We start from the raw sequence: 20,178 nt of genomic DNA on the forward strand, positions 1-20,178 counted from the left end.
GCGATGGGACGGCGGAAATACGCGTCACCCACTGGCCGCGGCCTCGCGACCTCTCGCTGACATGTGGGGTCCTCCGCACTGGCCGCGCAGAGGTGGTGGGACCCACGCACCTTCCCACGTGCGAGCTGCTGGGCCCATCCCCGCGCGCGTGTGGGCTTGTTGTTGTGTGGGGAAGAGAGAGAGGAGAGAGGAGAGTACCTCAGTTTACCCACTGTGCATGTCTCTGCACTCTCTCTCTTTCTTTCCCTGTACTGACTACTGACCACTTGTTCCATTTTTGATCTCACAGGCTTACAGAATCTAGGATTTGCATGTCTGTCCATTCTGCATTTGCCACCAGGGAGCTAAAGTATCCTAATTAGACTATCTCCAACAGAGTCTTCAAACCTGCAAATTTCAGTACTACGGTACTTTGCGGTCTACTGTAGCACTAGAAATTCATCTCCAGCATATCATCTATCCAGTGATACAGTACTGCTACAGTGTTAGGGATAGGAGATGCTGTAATAGTTATAGAGGATGCTGTAATAGTATTTTGAGGATGAAAATTTAAGATAGCTGTTGGAGATGGTCTTAGAAGATAGACGAATAAAAACATTAGGATTAGACAAAAAGAACAGGAGCATTGAGATTGTGTTTACAAAATGAGGTTGGAGTTGATGTTCAAATTCTTACAGAATCCTCCAAAAACCGAAGGAAAACTAAGGCCATCCCGCGAAATTACTTTGCCCATTCTGTTCATGCAGCCAAACACTGCTCCTCCCATAGGATGGAGAACAGTACACCTTTCATATAAACACAATAGCTTTTTAGATAATTTTGTTTTGCAAAAGAAAAGGTGATTCCGAATAGAGCAAAATGCTCATAGCTTAAACTACATTAGAGCTTCCTATTAACAGAGATTGTTTATTTAGGAGAGAGTGGTAAAGACGAAATCAAGAGAATGTTGTGTTGACAGAATTTCTTGAAATAGTAGAGGAAAAAGAAAGAAAATATTTGCTTTGATAATATATCTTAGATGATAATACATCAACAAATATGACTCTAGTTAATTTGTTCACACAGATACAACCAACCAAATAACTTTGTTTCGTAAATATGATTTCACTTAATCTATTTCACTTCAGCTCAGTTTATATGATACAATTATAAAAAAACTTATCTAGAGAACCAAATACACTCTGATAAGGGCATCTCCCAAAAGTCCTACCCCATTAGGGCACTCATGCCAAACAACAACAGCTTAATCTTCTCCCTCCTCACAATAGCACAGCTTCTCCCCCAACATGAAAAGAAAGTAAAAAAGAAAAGTATTTCCTACATAAAAAGAGTCACATTTTTCCCCATAGAAAAACACCTAATTAAACTTTTCCTGCTAGCTATTCTTTCCCTTTTCCCAATCTTCCTTCCTTCTCTCTGGCAGCGCTCCATCCTCCCAGAGCCAGAGGCCAGAGGCCAGAGAAGCCAGCCCACCGCCCCACCCCCATGTATCCCGCTGCTGCTGCAAAGATCACGCTCAGCTCCTGCGCCTGCAGCACCAACAGAAGCAGCAGCGGCGGCGGCGGCAGCAGCACAGACTGCAGTGCAAACGGCTGCTGCTAGTTTCCCCATAATCTCTGCTCCTCCCCCTTCCTTTTTCTTCTGCTGCAGTTGCTTCTTCTTCCTCTTCCTCCTCCTGGAGGCTGCAGTTGCAACCCATATCCACACAAACCCCAGGAACCAAACAAATAAAGAAACAGAACTACCAGAGTCTTCTACTACTATTATATGGATGTGTGCACAGATGCATGGAGATAGGGAGAAGATATATTATAGCTGGAGGTAGCTTCGCTTTCTTGGTAGCTAGGTAGCCGAGTTGCAGCCAAGAAGATTGGGAGGAGTGGTGGGCATGGATGATCTGTACAGCATCCACCCGGGAATCTCGCGGGCCGGGGGCGCCGCCGCTGCGGCCAGCGAGGCGTCCGGGGTCGCCGGTGGAGCGGGCTCGCCCCCGGCAGCGCCGCCTCCCCCACCGCCGGCGGATCTGACGGAGCTGGTGAAGGCGCAGATCGCCGGACACCCGCGCTACCCCTCTCTCCTCTCCGCCTACATCGAGTGCCGCAAGGTTAGCTCCAATCGTTCATGCATCGCGCGCTCGCCAAGAATTGCGAAAAGATCGCCTTTTTATGCGCGTGCGTGCGTGGTTCTTTGATTTGGCTTGGCAGGTGGGCGCGCCGCCGGAGGTGGCCACGCTGCTGGAGGAGATCGGCCAGGAGAGGTGCGCCGCCGCCTCCGCCACCGGGGAGGTCGGCCTCGACCACGAGCTCGACGAGTTCATGGTACGCCACGCGCACACTTGCTCTAGTTCTTGCGCATCTTCGTTGTTATTACATGTGATACGCTACCATGACAACGACGGCGATGTGCAGGAGGCGTACTGCCGGGTGCTGGAGCGTTACAAGGAGGAGCTGTCGCGGCCGTTCGACGAGGCGGCGTCCTTCCTCAGCAGCGTCCGGACGCAGCTCAGCACCCTCTGCGGCGGCGCCGCCTCGCTCTCCGGTAACTAGCTAGAACACGCGGACCACTCACATGCATCTCCTCCAACAGCCGCAGGTGCAAGCGCAGCCTAGTCTTTGCCACTGCCATCGCCATTGCCCTTCTGTGCCGTGCATTATTGCTCTTGTGCATGTGAAGTGAAGAAAGCTCTCGTGTGCGTGTGCGAATATAGGGGAGAGGATGGGTAGCTTTGATGAATGCGTGTGCGTGTTCTTGTGAGGTCAAATCCTGTCCATGCAAATGGGGTGCAGGCGTGTCAGATGCCGGGGTCGGATGAGTAAAGCATTGGGCGTGTGCTAGCTTGCTCGTGTAGGGTTTTTGTCCAAGGTTCCCTGTGCAGCATAGCTTAGCTTCTCTCTCCATCTAGAGAGAGAGAGAGAGAGAGAGAGAGAGAGAGAGAGAGAGAGAGAGAGAGAGAGAGAGAGAGAGAGAGAGAGAGAGAGAGAGCAGGGAGGTTGCTGAGCATGCTACATGTAGACTTTGCAGGCCCTGATGAGTGATGGAACTTGAGAGAGTGCTGATGGGGAGTGACACTGCTTGGATGGCTTTGGGGAAAGAGAATCTTGTTCTTGCATGCTGGTTACTAGTGCCCAATGGTGAAAGAAATTGCTGTGGGCAGCCCAAGTTTTGCTGTGGATACCGGGTTTCTTGAAAAAATATATGAATTGTCGGTGCTATGATCTCTTGCTGGATTTTGTTGTGTTAACCAGGATTAGTGATTAAGGACAATGATTCTTCTTCGTATGAGCGCTTCTCCTTGTACTTTATACTAGTAATGATATTTATTTTCTGTCATTCTAGATAAGTCCAAGCTCTACGGTCGATGCATTTTCAATTAGATCGAGTAACTTTGTGTTAGACCATCTCCAACGGTTTCCCTTCAGGGGCCAGAATCCCTTCACGACGGGATTTTCGTTCCCTTCAGCGCTCCAACGGTTTCCCTTCACGGTTCCCGTCACGACGGGATTCCCAGGGTCATTCCCTTCAGGACGGGATTCTCTCTCCATTCCCTTCGCGATTCCCCTCGAGGGGAAGCTGTTGGAGATGAGAGGAAATAAAGGAAATGAGAACGGGGAAGGGAATCGGGAAGGGAACGAAATGAAGGGAATATGGTTGGAGATAGTCTTAGCAATTCTCATCCACAATTCCATGTATATTGTAACATCTCACTATCATAAACAAGTGAATTTGGAGTGGTGAGCACCCACGGGCTTTTGGAAACTTCACATATTTAATAAACTCAAAAGAACTGCCTTTTTTATAACTATGGAAACATGCGAAATGATTTAATACAACCTAACAAACAGTAGCATACTTATGGCCTGAACAGTTCATGCTTGTTTCTTGCGTTTCCACTATATTTGGGCAATGCCAAGTACAAACGTGCAGGTTACTGCAAAGAAGCACGAAACATGATCATAGGAACCACCACAGTAAATACACCTATTTTACTCGCATAGATAATGGTTTTTATATATCTAATGTGACAGTTCGTTCAAACCAATAGATAATATTAAGTCATATGGCATGCATGCAAGGAGAGCTTGATATTGCCGATGACAGATAACCAAAATAAATTATTACAAGAAACTGAAATATTTGGTCGGAGCTTTGTGCCACAATATGTTATAAGAATACTAATACCAAAATGACAAGGTCATTTACAGTTAAAAAAATGACAAGCCATTCAACATCACATTAATTATGAATAGCTTAACATACTGATCCATTTGCTAAATGATTGCTTGTGTGCAAACTTTATATTCTTTGTTCTATTCAATAATAAATATACATATTCACAATACTTTAAACTGTTTTGCTCAATGCATGCAGAAAGTAGCCCTTATAAATGCATAGATCCGTTTAGTTTGCTCAAGTTCAACAACGTGTTACGATCTCATATTCTAAGCAAACAAGGTCAAGTGGCATCATGAAATGCATCTCGAAGAGAACTCAATTTATAAGAAGTCATAGCAATTAGTTAGGGTTCTTCGTGACATTAGTACGGACTTCACTTTTGACCGAATGTATTTAACCTGTGTACCTTTTGCTTTTTTCTCTTTTAGTGAAAATATGCTGAGCGCCAATGTTTAAAGAAAACTAGGGGTTTGCTTCAGAACTCCTATTTTATAATTTTTTATGATTCTTAAGCTGAAAACAGTCCTGGCTGTGGGGCAAACTTGTACTCTTAGAAACTAACTGAATTATCTAGCATAACTAGTCTACGCGTCACAATATGTTCTTATCCTTTAATTTGTTTTTTATAAAAAAATTCAAAGATCAAATTGACAAATAAGATACAAACTCCTATGCTCAGCTAGATAATCTCTGGTCTCCATATGCAACTAATGGACACCTGCCTAGGCAACGTTGAACTGATCAAGGACGAACAGAATACTGGTTCTTTTATTGGAAAAGGACGAACACATGTGAACTGTATATTCACATTAAATGATATAAAAATCCTGACTTGAGCGTTGCTTCCATAATATTAGAGATGTTTACGTGCATATATGGCTGGCATAATCAAATCACCATTTGTACTAATTCACCCTCAGTATCATTAATGCGTACTTTTACTTTAAATTCGTAAATTTTATAAGAGAGGAGTACTGAAGAAAAACTCAAACTTAAGCATTGCTCTGCTTCTATAATAGCACGTGTATAGCTAGGGCAAATAATGTCCTGATCACATGGAAATGGTTGCAATTTTCAGCTGATGACTAATGCCCTAATTGTAATACAAATGAAGATAAATGTTTTGGTAGTTCTATTGGCAAATAATAATATATTGGTCAATTTGCTCTGTAGCTCAGGAATATAACTCTTTTGTTGGTTCTTGATATTGTATTATTTATGTATTAATGACATTTTAATTTACTCTAAAAATCATTATTCAAACAACGTATCTTTTAATTAAGTAATTGAGTATTTTTATCTTCTAGTATGTTGCCGATTGGTCTCGTTCATGCAAATAGCTGTTACAACCCCTTTTGGCTATGCTGAATTGGTACATAATGTTGAGTAAAAAGGACATCAAGTTGTGTTATCATCTTTCACTATGTAACCTGACCTGTCGTTTCAGCAAAACTGTTAGGATTGTGGCAGCTAATTAAATTGATATAAATCCGAAAGATGTAGGACTGTTGTTAGATTGAAATATCTGTGACTTAATAGAATATAAATATTATGGACACGTGATAAAAATTAAATGAGTTTCATCTATGCCATGGCGCTTGACATTACTTGACAAACAAGGTTAGGTCCAAAATCTTGTATGAACTGATGTTGTCATATTGAAACTCTAATGATCTAGCATCATTGCTTGAATATGAATTGGATGGGAAACATATATGTGGCTTGTGGATCTCAAGGAGAAATTATGTATCCTAGATCCAGAAAACAACAAACACAGCAAAAGTAACCATTCCCTACTACACGTTTTACCACCGTACAACATGTGGTGTAGGGTGTGAAGAATGATGAGTTATTCAGCATTAAAACATACTTATCTAGAATATAGTTTACAATAATTTGCTACGTTTTGGAGTCGTGTAAAGGGAAAACTTATATATGAGGACTAGTATTGGTTGAACTATATATAGGTACGTGATGCATCCTATGGATTGTTTCCACAGATGTATTTAATAATTGTTTATATTATTATTTTTATAATATTTATAAGGAGGCTATATGATTTCGTTTGTTTAACAAGAAAACTATAGATCTGTAGTAGTTTCACATAGCTATCATCGACTGGCATTGTTTAAATCATACTTTTTTGGCCTTGACCACTGATTTGTTGCATAAATATGTTTAAGCTAGCGCCAAACAGGATTTTATGGTACTGCTTAAGTGGGGTTGTTCAGCTTGCTGGCAATACCTCAAAGCTGCAAAAGGTAGATTTCCTGGTTTGTAAGCAAGTTTCATTAAAAGGTGAAAAAATTAAGACATATAAAGGCAAGTTGCGTGTGTATACCATCTTAAAATTCAGTTTATTGGGTTTTCTAGCTACAATGCAGAAACCTTTACAAGACAATGTATTGGATAAGTTTTATCTGAAGACCAAGCAGACCATGAAGTTTGGTTCCTGAAGTCTAGACTTGAGGAATATTGAAGTACACATTGTTCTCTGACAGCTTAAGCTTCTAAATTAAGGTAGTGCACAACTGAAACTCTCCCCAAGTAATTACTAGAACAGACTCAGCTTGTGAACATTGCATGGGTGGCAATATGGGGTGCTGTGCAAAGAGTCATCAGCAGAAGTGTCAGATAGCTTTGGGAATGAGCACCGAATCATGCAGAAGGGGTGCAAACATTTGCTCGTTTCCTGAAATATTAATTCTGAAATTGGTCGTTTTGGCATTGAATTAAACTATGATGTTTCTTCCATTCTTATATGGTTTGGAGATCGAATCAGCATGCTTATACTCCTATTATCGTATTTGCAACAGATGTTGCAGAAGAAAATGTTAACCCTTAAAAATATATGGTAAGAAAGAAGGCGGTTTTGGAGACTAACATTGGACAGAATATGTGGAGAGTTGCTAATTCAACATCCAGTTGCGTTTTGTTTTGCTTTTAACTCCGAATTATGTTTTACTAAAAACATTGTAACGGCATTTTCATTTGTACTTTTCAGTGTTGAAGTCCTTGGTTTCTGTTCTAAAGAAAGATAGATACCTTCAGAACAGATTTTGTCCATAGCTGCCCAAATTGTTGCCAGTTTCTGATTGTGAATGTGTCAAGTTGCTGAATTGTGCCTGTTTCTGAATGTGAATGTGTTAAGTTGCTGCACAAACAGCTTATTTTTCAGTACTGATCTGCTTGGTTCTGAATGCGCTTCTATTTGGTTGCTGCACAAATCGTGTGGCTCTCAGCATTTGTCTGCGAGTGGATAACATCGTGTTCTAGTCCTGTGTCTGGAGAAGCTTCAATGTTATCCTGATGGTTCAATTCATCATATTCTCTCGTGCATTTATTTTTCATCATGTTGGAACCTGTAATCTGATTTGGGGTTTGCGCATGCAAGATGAAATGGTAGGGTCCTCGGAGGATGAACCATGCTCAGGAGACACGGATGCGACCGACCTGGGGCAGGAGCACAGCTCCCGCTTGGCTGACCGTGAGCTCAAGGAGATGCTGCTCAAGAAATACAGCGGCTGCCTCAGCCGCCTACGGTCCGAGTTCTTGAAGAAGAGGAAGAAAGGGAAACTACCCAAGGATGCACGGTCGGCTCTGATGGACTGGTGGAACACGCATTACCGCTGGCCATACCCTACGGTGACATCCTGAAAACACATTTGATCTTTCCATGCTCAAATCAAAACTGTAACCAGAATTTACCTGGCTGTCATCTTCCGGCATGGTGGCGTTGGCAGGAAGAGGACAAGGTGAGGCTCGCTGCGATGACTGGGCTCGACCCGAAGCAGATCAACAACTGGTTCATCAACCAGCGGAAGCGGCACTGGAAGCCGTCGGAGGACATGCGGTTCGCCCTCATGGAGGGGGTCACCGGAGGTGGATCCTCCTCCGGGACGACGCTCTACTTTGACACGGGCACGATCGGACCATGAAACCGACACCAATTCCGGTGCGCCGGTTGTGCGATGGGTGTCGGATGATACCATAATTAATCACATGAATCGGTAACTTGGTCATTTTGTCTGAAATCTGATTATTAATGTGTATATGGATGTGTCCGGACAGTATCTACAAGGGAGGTGTTCAGGTGACCCTGTAAAAACTTGTCTGAAGTTTACCGTAACATTGATGAATTAGTTGTTCGTATGCCTACTGATTACACAGTGAATCTAAAAGATGACTGGGAATTGGGTATTAAAAGTGGTGTCGACGATTTGTGAATGTTGATCTTACGAATATGTGAAGGATATAGGGTATATTTTCTGTAGCTGAATCGTATGCCAAAACACGGAGATTTATATAGGTTTAGGTTTTTTAAGGATAATTAGCTTTATGTTATGTGGTCTTGGCCTTCTGAAGGATAATTAGATTTACATAATGTGATTTTGTATTAATTTTTATTAATATATTATAAGGAGGTTTTGGTTAGATTAGATGATCTAAATCTAGTCGAATGCTTTTGTGTTTAGTTTTAGTTAGATGTTGATGTAGATCGTGAATACAGAAGGTTTGAAGGCTTTGAGCTTCTGTGTGCTTGATAATGGGGCTTATGTCTTGTCAAATGGATTTATCCTCTACAGTATTTAGGTTTGAATTTTGTTATCTTTAGAGATAAATTTTTTTGTTTATGAGATATTTTAGTACCCGGTTAATTTTTATATATCTAGAGATTTTTTTTTTAGCATGAATGTATGCCTCAAAAATATACACCATCCTAAAAGATCTGGATACGTATTAGATAGTTTTATATCACTCATCGTCAAGTGGTAATTGTAGCAATGGAATCTGCTTATTTCTGTACGCATTCAGTATTTTCGGTCGGTGCGGCAGCTCGGATTCCGATGTGGTACGAGAGAGATTATGAGCTGATATGCTACGACCGGAGTTGCCGTTTCTTGCTTTACTCATCTTCTTCGTCATGTAAATCGTTAGCCGGAGCAAGATAAGAGGATGGAAAAAAACGAATGCGTGTTTGACGAAGCACTCAAAATGTATGATGCCGACCCTGTTCGCATGTTACAGTTTTCACATTGTAGAATGCTTGCTAGGCCCAGGTATAGTTGAGGCCTTAAACTGACCCAAAGAAAGTTCAATCTGAGCCCAAGAACCAGAAATTCCATGGTCCAGGATGCTGTTTCAGAACCAGAAATTTCATGGTCCAGGTTCATCCATGATCCATGGAAGGACAGAGGAAACCATCATTACTGCAAGTTTCAGGTTGCTGTTTAGATGGAAATTTGGTCAAAAGATGCTAAACATATACAGGGGGCGAGCTCAATACCTCAAAAACAGAGGCATACAGCATACTGAATTCAGAATTTCAGCGAGTCAGAGCCTTTGTTCTTCAAGAGATGGGATGTGACAAGCCCATGGAAAGAAAAACATTTCCATCTTGTTCTGTTCTACATACAGCTCACAACAGCAAGATGCAACCATCTGCATCTCTTGTTCTCCATGTTACCGAGTGATGGAGTCATGCTTAGCCTAACTTGTTAAAAATCCATGGAAAGAAATACCGGTTTGCAAACTCACCATGCCATCAACATTTACAAATCAACTTGGATTCATCTCACACAATTCAGTTCAGCCGCACACAGATAAATCATTTAAGTAGAAATGCAAGCATATATTATTGGATCCATGTCAAGATATTACAACCAGAATCCATGTGCTCCCATCTCATACACATCCACACCCTTTTTGCTCCAGGAGAACACATTTTAATGGAGTACATGATAAGATTACAATCACACTCTAATTTTATTAATGGTCTAGATCATAGTCACAGGGATCGTAGAACAGTACTAGTGATCTTAGTAGTAGTAAGCAGCAGATGACCATGGCGGTGCCGCTGGCTCAGAACTGGAACGCGTCAGCGGCGATGGGCTGCAGCTGGAACGACGGCTGCCAGGGGCGGAGCAGTGGGTCGGAGACCTCCGGGATGTCCACGGGGGCGCCAGCCATCTGGAGCACCTCCAGCCATCCGGACAGCTCGCCGTGGCGGGCGCGCAGCACGGCGTTCTCGCCGTCCACCTTGCTCAACTCGCGGTCGAAGGTGGAGATCCGCGCCTGCACCTGCGCGTTCTCGGCCTGGAGGCGGGCCACCTCGGCGACCAACTCCTCCAGCCGCTGCTGCTTCCGCGCGCGGGACCGGCGCGCGGACTCCCTGTTCGACAGCATCCTCTTGCGCTTGCGCTCGTCGGCGGGGAACCCGCCGCCGCTGCCGTCGGTGTTGCTCTCCGGGCTCGAGCTCCGGCGCGAAGACATGGTTGGATCGATCTTCTTGAACAGACTCGGTCCAAGAAACGGGCTTTTTTCGGGAGGAAAAAAAAGAAAGAATCAAAGAAGACAAGAAACTACGAGAGATCTAACAACCTAGAGACCGGATGAGAAGGTGGTGCTCTTGGGAGAGGGCGATGAGTTCATGAGAAGACGTAGAACCAGTAGAGGAAGGCGACGGAGAATGAGTGGGAGCGACGGCGGCGGAGCACGTTCAGCTTCATCGGAGGACGGCGTCCGTCAGAGGAACGGGTAGGTAAACATGGGGACGGCGGCTGGGTTCCCTGGATCTACACAACGGGGACCGGCAAACTAGAATTCGAGTAACCTGAGGGGGCTGTGTGCAAGAGTTCCTCAGGAAGGAAAAGAGACTACCGAGGACCTGAATGCGATAAAAGAATGGAGCGAGGACTTAGCTGAAAGAAGGCAATGACGAACCGAGGGCTCTTGCGCAAAGGTAGCTTGAGGAAATGGGGAAGGTTTCGAATGGCTCCCGGAGAGGCAATTTATAGCGAAATGGAAGGGCATTTTGGGTATTTCAGAAAGGGATGGTGGGTGGCATATTCCGGGTGACAGCTGTCACGGGCGTTAATCTACCCTGACGTCAAGTTTATCTTGCGTTTTTGCAATTTAAGTGCTTGGCAGTGTTGGAATTACGAAAGAGGCCCTGGAAAGCATAGCTATGGTTCCTTCCGCTTTAGCCTTCTTCCATTTTTCTTCCTACTTTAGGTGTCTGCTCAATAAAGCACCAACATTGTTGTTCCATGCCTCAATATCTGTTTTGTTCTATTTGGGTATGTGATAACCTTTTTTTAAAAAACCAATAGTGTTGTATCAGACCGGATTCTTCTCCTCCTGTATTACTATTGTACATAAAGAATAATACACAGTAAGTTGAAGGAGACGATAAGGAGAGAATAAAGATAAATTCTTCCGCATTAGCTCTACACAATCTACCATAGTAACCCACATGTATCCGGTGGGTGGATGTTTGACATTTACTTGCAAAATAAATTTTCTATGGAGCTCTATAAAATTCTCAGCAGATTCTCTAAACTATTTTTGCCTAATAGAATTCCCTAAACTTATTAGGAGCGTCTAATCCTACATGTGCTAGAAAATTTCTTTTCACGAAACTCCACGAGAGATCAGCTTCCAATGTTTCAAGAAAGGCCTACATTAAAAACTGTACTCATAGAGGACCTAGTTGTAAATTACAGTTTTGAGGAGGATGAAAGCGCAAAGAGAAGAGATGATGGAGCTGCCCGCTGACCGGACGGGGCGACGGCGACCACACCCAGCTGGTCCAGGTCATTAAATTTCTTCTTCTTTATACCGAATTTGCCCACCATCCACATGTTTCAAATGCAAGCCAATGTTTATCCTCACTTCGTTGCTGGAAGCCGGTAGGAAGACGCCCTCCTGGAAAGAAAAAAGAAAGAAAGCGTGTAGCACCTGGCAACCAGTGAAATTAATAATATTACGACAAAACTGAAAATTTTCACAGAAAAATAATAATTGAATAAAACAGCTGAGGATGCACCTCTTAATTGGTTTTCAAACAGTTGAAAGGGGAGGAGATGAGGGACTAATTTTGATCATGATCGTTTGATCGTATAATATGTACAATAAAGATATTTTGGATCTGTTACAACTTGTTCATTTTATAGGTGTATAGAAAAGTTGGATGGATCATGCATTGACCAAATTAACCTCCTCACATCCCGTGGAAATTGAACCACCTTAGAAAAAAATCGGAAGCTAGCTGTTAATTTAATTATGGGGAGAAATAGAAATATGATGATGCAAGTAAGAAAAGATAATGACAATTTTGACAGGGTTGGATAATGACATCTTATATATCTCTAGGAGGGATAGATATCCTTGTTCTAGATGATTATGCTTTGGCTTTGTCGTCCTCTCTGGATTCATCTTGAAACTATCTTCTTCTTGTGCCCGTGTTGCTAGGGCAGAAATGGAACCCTACAATTCCCTTTAGATTACCCCATCCGATAAAAAATGTCTTTCTTGTCGTTTTAAGGTGAAGCATGCCTCTCATATATTAACATCGCGTTGGATTAGTTGATTCTATACGTGAAACTAGATATAAATATTTTCTTTAGGTTTACTTTCGGATGAAGCTAGCATGCATGAAGTGATGCTAGCTCCATCCACCAGAGGTGTGGGTGAATATACACCACACCACTTAGATTCAAATTATGTTCAGCTCAAATTCTATTTCTACTCAATACTCTTACTTTCGTATCATACCTCTCATACTCACACAAATTAATATGAAGTATTTTCTTTATATTAATAACCTAAAAAATTATATAAAGCGGTTACTCAAAGATAGGCGTCCATGTCATTTCTGCACAAAAATTACTGTACAAAATACTCTGGTGATGCTTGCAGTTCTAATAATACCATCAGTTTTTAAATAAGTTTACGCTTGAGGTACTTTGTTTCAACACTTTAACAGAAAATATATTCAAGTTTGGCCAGATACTCTTACTTTTGTATCCAATATGTGTGTGTGCGCATATACGCCTAAATTCCTAGCAAATGATGATTATTTTTTCTAATTTTTAGGTTACAACCATTAGGAAGCACGCACTTGAAGAAGTAAAAAGGATATACACACACATATACGCCTAAATTCCTAGCAAATGACGATTATTTTTTCTAATTTTTAGGTTACAACTACAACTATTAGGAAGCACACACTTGAAGAAGTAAAAAGGAAAAACTAGACGACCATCTCTGTGGTAGTGTAATCTGGGTGGGACCCAGCAAAGCCAGCAGGAACAGCCGTCTGATCTGAATCTGATTACAAGCTGGTACGGCGTCCACCGACGGATGGGATGACGCGGCAAGTATTGGACGACACGACGGATGGACCCTCACCTCACTGCCGCGACCAAAACAGCTAGCCGCACCAACCACGCATGGACCACACGAAGTCACATGCAACTTCGTCTTTCTCTGCGTACTGCTGTAGCAGTGGTTTCCCTTTCCCTTTTTAACATCAAAATCTCTGCTCTTGAGCCGATCCGATTGAGAGTTTAGACTTCAGATTAACACTACTCTACAATACTTGTGTTTTTTTCGTCTATGAAATTATCTCTTGTATTACAGTTTTGGTTTTGATATTTTTTTTATTGGCTATTGGTTATGTACATCTGAGTTATATAGAGACCAAAGTTGACTCTTATATTTTATATTATCTTAATATAATAATAAGAATTAATAAAAATTTATTATTAAAAAAACTTTTACAGGTCTATTTTCAGCCTCAGCTTTCCATAGGGTAAAAAGGAGCGAGCTATGGCTTCATGGCTTTTACTCAAGACATGAGGCACTTATGTATCTTTCATGTTAAGATATGGATTTCGTCTTCCAATCATTCGGTTAAAATTTAAGGAAGAACCGGAAATTCTCAACAAGAAACTCCACTACAGCATGGATATCTCACCGTTCAAGTATCGAACCAATGATAAGATACCATCATTTACCTCTTCCTTCTCTCTTCTTTCTGTAGTATTAAATACAAATATACAAAGGAGAGGTTTAGGGGAATATGACACTTTTCTACATTCATATGCCTTGCCCACATCCATGCTTTTGCTCATTTTGTTCGGATTACATTTTCATCTATTCACCTTTTGAATTGTGCGTCCAACTATGTTTCAAAGAAGCAAGAGAGAGAGCAGGCTTTTGCCATCATCCATGACCCTTATAAGGTATTGCTCTTTGCAATAGATGGTCTTTATCTATTTTGCATCGTTATACCATAATAATCAATTAATCAGCCTCAATATGTTTCTTCTTTTTTTTTTCACAAAGATGTTTCCTAATCGTCATTTCAATTGTATTTAATAGCCAACAAATACTATGTACCCTGTCTTAAAGTAAGATAATTGAGGTTTATAACGTGTACAGTGATACTTCCATGATTAAAAAAACTCAAGCATTAATGTCTTTTTCTATTTTCACCTTTAGCTACATGAGTTACATGTGCTTTTGACTAGAACAGTAAAACATTACCTAAACTTTACCAGCATTCCAAAGACCGAAACATGTTACCACTGTGTGATGGTCGATTGTTATGTTCTCGGCTTTCCTAGTTTGGGACCGCTAGCCAGGGCACATGTGAAATCCATGTAAACTCTTTTACAAAACTTAAGAAGATTATTTGTAAAACCAAAATGTATGCATAAAAAATGCACAAAGTATAGAGTAAATATTTTTAAAGTTTTTTAATATAGGGAGATGTTTTGGTGTGAGGAATAACTTTAAATTTTAACCACCACACTTTTTCAGCGGAGGGTTTTGATCCTTCGGACATGTTAAAATGGCAGTGCCTTTATATTATATAGGCCCTGTTTGTTTCCACTTAAGATTATAATAAGCAGCTTATAGATGGTGGATTATAATAAGCTGGATTATGATAAGCTGGAGGAAAATAAGCTGTGAACTGTTTGGCAACTTGGATTATTGGAGTCTGGATTGTTGGCAAAAGTCTGCAATACCCTCAATAGTGAGTGGGGGATTCGGGTGTGGGGTGGGAGGAGTGGTATTGGTGGGTAATTTTCTCTAAATTCAATAGGTAGTATAGTAAAAAGTCGAAATAAGCTGAAATAAGCTTCTCCTCTACAGCTTATGAGATTATTATAATCCGAACTTCAGCTTATAATAATCTGGACAAATAATCTATTTGTTTGTTTCCACTTTACACAAATAAACTAGTTTATTATAATCTTAAGTGGAAACAAATAGGACCATAGTATAGTTGTTAACATCTACGAAGCGAATTTCTTTCGTAGGTGATAATATATGAAAGTGCGTAGTTCACAACTCACGGGTGCCTTTCCATTTTCGTTATGTAATCCCACTAACCTAACTCAAGCACAAAATTTCAAAAACAAAAAAGAAGGAAATAATAATAACTAGAGCACAACCAGACCCCCGCAAAAAGACATAATTTTACCGGTTGGAATGACGCGATCCAACAATTCAAATTAAAAAAAAAAACACACACACAAAAGGGGACAAAATGGCTACAGCTTTCAAAAAATATATATATGCAAATGCTGGGAGGGAGAACCACGTCATCGCTGACGCAGGCCATGGCCTCGATTAACTGTGCATTTTTTTTATATATATTAAGTGATGCTTCACGAGCACGAGAGGGCACTCTCTTTTTTTTTGGTCTTCACTTTACGGAAAATCGATTGTCCATTTCTTTGGACTTTTCCCCTAGTACTCGTAGCTTATTCTTATATATGTATTGGGTTAATGAGAAAACAATTGGAGAGCTTTTAAGCACTTTTTTTTTTGGACTGAGAGCTTTTCAGCTTTTGCAATGCAAGCTAGCTTCGTGCGCGCGTGTATCACAAACCAGACATCTTTTTCAGTGGGTGTCATGAGAGGTCAAGTGCAACATGATTATATATACGGGCTATACGTACACAAGTGAATTTATTTTTTAATCACAATTTTGTTTATTGTTTCTCTAACCCATAACAACAATGAGGTACTCCGAGGGTCCCCTCGTGGAGTCAACGGTTGGGAGAGCAATGTCTTACCTAATTGGTCCGGGTTTCAGGATCTCACCTCTTAATGAAGAATTGGGTGACGTCTCTCTCGATAATCTCGTTCATTTTTAGTAACTAATAGTTGTGTATATGTTTCACACTACAAAGTGCTAAGTACTGCACCCTTCGGTTTTAAGTACATTGATCTTTTAAATAAGATCTAGCCAAACTTTTAAAACTTTGATTATAAATAGCTTTCAAATTATTTGGTTGTAGATTAACCTTGAAAATACTTTCATAGTATCATAATTTTTTTAATTTTATAAATATATTCTAATAAAAATAGTGGTCAAAATTACGTGTTATAGATTGTTATATCCCAAACGTTAAGTATTTATAAGCTAGACGGAGTATCTTTGTTTTTTTTACCCAGAGTCCTGCCAGCAAAACACGAGTACCTTTGTTTTTTTAACCCATAGTCCAGTTAGCAAACATTTACCTGGCATTCTTTTTAAAGACAAAGAGCATTTGCGTCGAGCAATTAGTTGCTCACGATTGTAATCCAATTTTATTCGAAAAAAAAATGATTGTGGAAACCAACTGAACCCTTTTGCAAAAGTAAGATGACGAGATTTGTAAGAACGAACGTGTCAAAAGGGAGCACTCAACGGAGAAGGGAGAAAAAAAAAACAAACACTACCAAAGAATGGGCTAGCTTGCGGAGCCTAAAACAAAGGTGGCCCATCACGGCCCAAAATCTGGCCCACTATAGCACTGCAAGGCAATATTTTTTATATTTTGAAAATAAAAAATTGCAAAACTATGTGCATGCTTGAAAAAATTGCAAAATAGGCTAGGAAGATAATAAAAAAATAAACTTGTTGCCCTTCCAAGTTCCAACGAGCAACATGTTTAAAAACATTAAAAAAATAGCATTCCAATGCTCTCAAAATACAAACCTCTATCAAAATAGTTATTATTTTTTTTTTTGAAAAAAGTATATTATAGAGGATGCTATAATCTAGCTCCCAAAATTTTCAACTCAAAAAATTACTTTACAATGAGGAAAAATAAATTTCACTGTACATAATGTGACATTTCATTGTAATCTAGCTCTACAGAAATTTTACCTTTTTGTTTGTCATTGTACATATCATATTTTATATGAATTTTTTTAGAGCTAGATCATAGTAATCTCTACATCAAATTTTTTTTTAGAATTTGTCGTGAATATTCGATATTTTTTGAAATTTTAGGGGCGATGAAACACATTGTTTTTTTAACCTGTCACTCTTCTAATGAGTGACATGTTTATTTTTTTAAACCTATCTCCTGTCTGAGACTCTATAAAATGAAATTTGTCTTTTTTATTTCTCATTGTACATGTAATTGTTTGAGTTGAAATTTTTGGAGAGCTAGATTATAACATCCTCTACATCATACATTTTTTCATATTTTTTTCATAGCTATTTTGATAATATTTTGAATTTTGAGAGTATTGAAATGTTGTATTTTTATTTTTTTTAACCTATCGGCCTTCTAGCGGGTGACAATAGCATGGTTATGCAATTTTTTCAAATAGACACACATTTTTTTTTACAATTTTTTTATTTTCGAAATATAAAAATAAAAAATTCATCAAGCAGCTAAGTCTGGAGGACATGGTTAATGATGGCAATCGCAGCAGATCACTGAGAATTGTAGCAAACCTTATGCAAAATCATGCAAAGAAAGTGAAAAAAATCAAATCTGCTCCATGAAGATATGGTGATTGCATCCTCACTGCCTCCAAATCAAATATCTTGCTGGTATCTTCCTCTCGATCTCACTCCTATATTTGATTGGATTCAAAAATTTAACAGGGGATTCTCATGTTAACTGACCCTATCAATGTATATCATCTTGTCCAATATTCATTTATTTCCATTGTTCAAGTAAAAGCATGAGCGCACATATATTGACCATGCCGTTGGAGAAATTGTACCGTAGTACGTATCACTTCGTTGTTTTTTCTCATTGATTTGCAAAGTAAATTCAGATGTAATGCAGCGCATACATCAGATTTGGACACCACCACAACAAATTCATCCAAGACCCATGCATGCATTTATGCTGGAGTCAACGGTGTTCATCTATAAATATACTTGAGCAAGAACAAGAGATAGAAATGTACGTTACCACCGCGCATATATAGCTTGGGATTTGGTACAAATCAATCAATCAGGAAAAAGTTTCTGCAGAACAAGAAGTGATCTTCTTCCTAGACACACACACAGAGCGAGAGCGAAGAGAGATCGAGATGGGTGGAATGGTGCGGCTTCTTGCTGCTGTTGGGCTCGCGGCATTGTGCTGCTTGGGCTGTAGAATCTCCTCATGCGAAGGCCAGCCAGACTACCGCGCCGCGCTGGCAAACTCGCTGCTCTACTTCGAGGGGCAGCGCTCCGGTAGGCTGCCGCCCGACCAGCGCGTCCGGTGGCGAGGTGACTCCGCTCTCGCCGACGGTAGCGACCACGGCGTAAGCACACATTACAGGTTTACACTTGATTGCACGCGCGGCCATGTCGGCTGCTTCGTTTCACTTCGCTGACATACATGATGACGCAGGTGGATCTGACCGGAGGGTACTACGACTCCGGCGACAACGTCAAGTTCGGCCTCCCCATGGCGTTCACCGTGACAATGCTGTCGTGGAGCGTCGTCCAGTACGAGAGGCCGCTGGCCACGGCGGGCGAGCTCCGGCACGCGTTGGCCGCCGTCCGATGGGGCGCGGACTACCTGGCCAGGGCGCACGCGGGCGACGAGACCTTGTACGTGCAGGTCGGCGACGGCTACTCCGACCACTCCTGCTGGCAGCGCCCGGAGGACATGGACACACCCCGGACGGTCTACAGCGTCAATGCCTCCAGCCCAGGCTCCGACGTCGCGGCCGAGACGGCCGCCGCGCTGGCCGCCGCCGCCGTCGCGTTCCGGCGGCTCGACAGCCGCTACAGCGCGACGCTCCTCGCACACGCGGAGCAGGTAGGACACACACGTTCCCATGCATGCATGCATGCATGACCACAACACGTTGCAAACCAATGTTCAATACTTTAATGGCCATTTGATAATTCTCGATCGCGCTGCAGCTGTTCCGTTTCGCCAAGAACCACCGTGGCCTGTACCATAAGAGCGTGCCGGCGGTCGCAAGCTTCTATCCTAGCGGTGGCGACGAGGTACTACTGTGTGACTACTTCGATGGAAACCAATTTTTGATCGAACATTATGGAATAATTGTAGTCTCACATAGGCATGCATGCATGCGTTGTTCTTGTTGGGCAGGACGAGCTGCTCTGGGCTGCAGTCTGGCTCTACGTCGCCACCGGCGGTGAAGACTACAAGGCCTACATCGCCGGCGCCGGCAACAGCGGCCAGGTGCAGTCAGAGTTCTCATGGGACAACAAGTTCGTCGGCGCCCAGGCATTGATCGCCCAGGCAAGCGAGCAGCCATACTAGATTTAAGTAGTTATCCATAAGCATTTGACAGTAGCGACTGACAAGTTTGCAAACAATTGCTCGTGTTGCAGCTTGTCCTTGAAGGGAAACTGGCCGACGCCGGCAACCCCGCCGTGCTGAAGAGCAACCTGGAGCAGTTCCTCTGCAACGTGTTGCAGCGCGGGGGCAGCGCCAAGCAGAGCCCCGGCGGCGTGCTCTGGTGGCAGCGGTGGAACAACCTGCAGTTCGTCACGTCGGCAGCGTTCATCCTCGCCGCGCACTCCGACCACCTGGCTGCCGCGGGGGCCTCGCTCCAGTGCGGCGGGGTGAGTCTGCCGCCGTCGCAGCTCCTCACCTTCGCGCGGTCGCAGGTGGACTACATCCTCGGGGCGAACCCTGGGAGGATGAGCTACATGGTCGGGTACGGGACGAGATTCCCGGCGCAGGTGCACCACCGGGGCGCGTCGGTGCCGTCCATCGAGTTCAGCCCCGGCAAGATCACCTGCAAGGGCGGGCTCGACTACTTGAACAAGGACGCGCCCAACCCGAACGTGATCATGGGCGCCATCGTCGGAGGTCCGGATGAAAACGACCAGTACAACGATGACCGGAAGAATTATCAGCAAGGAGAGCCATCCACTGTCACCGTCGCGCCCATCGTCGGAGTGCTTGCAAGGCTTTTGCAGGAGTGAGACATGATGCTTCACTCACG

The 20,178-nt window shown here is 42.4% G+C and overlaps 3 protein-coding genes across 3 annotated transcripts; 2 read left to right on the forward strand and 1 right to left on the reverse strand.

The window, feature by feature from the left end:
• Positions 1-1,349: 1,349 nt before the first annotated feature.
• Positions 1,350-8,454, forward strand: LOC133928358 (homeobox protein knotted-1-like 10). The gene is made up of 5 exons (XM_062374655.1): positions 1,350-2,104; positions 2,205-2,318; positions 2,409-2,538; positions 7,568-7,818; positions 7,917-8,454. Exons 1-5 carry the CDS (start codon positions 1,889-1,891, stop codon positions 8,109-8,111), a joined length of 906 nt encoding a protein of 301 aa, XP_062230639.1. The 5' UTR covers positions 1,350-1,888; the 3' UTR covers positions 8,112-8,454.
• Positions 8,455-9,784: 1,330 nt separating this feature from the next.
• LOC133928359 (ocs element-binding factor 1-like) lies at positions 9,785-10,939 on the reverse strand. The gene has a single exon (XM_062374656.1). It carries the CDS (start codon positions 10,444-10,446, stop codon positions 10,036-10,038), a length of 411 nt encoding a protein of 136 aa, XP_062230640.1. The 5' UTR covers positions 10,447-10,939; the 3' UTR covers positions 9,785-10,035.
• A 7,272-nt stretch (positions 10,940-18,211) lies between these two features.
• On the forward strand, positions 18,212-20,158 carry LOC133928360 (endoglucanase 14-like). Its single transcript, XM_062374657.1, has 5 exons — positions 18,212-18,510; positions 18,600-19,013; positions 19,121-19,207; positions 19,320-19,460; positions 19,559-20,158. Exons 1-5 carry the CDS (start codon positions 18,295-18,297, stop codon positions 20,156-20,158), a joined length of 1,458 nt encoding a protein of 485 aa, XP_062230641.1. The 5' UTR covers positions 18,212-18,294.
• The last annotated feature ends 20 nt before the right edge of the window (positions 20,159-20,178 follow it).

This window comes from Phragmites australis, chromosome 9, assembly GCF_958298935.1.
Source record: "Phragmites australis chromosome 9, lpPhrAust1.1, whole genome shotgun sequence".
NCBI lineage: Eukaryota > Viridiplantae > Streptophyta > Magnoliopsida > Poales > Poaceae > Phragmites > Phragmites australis.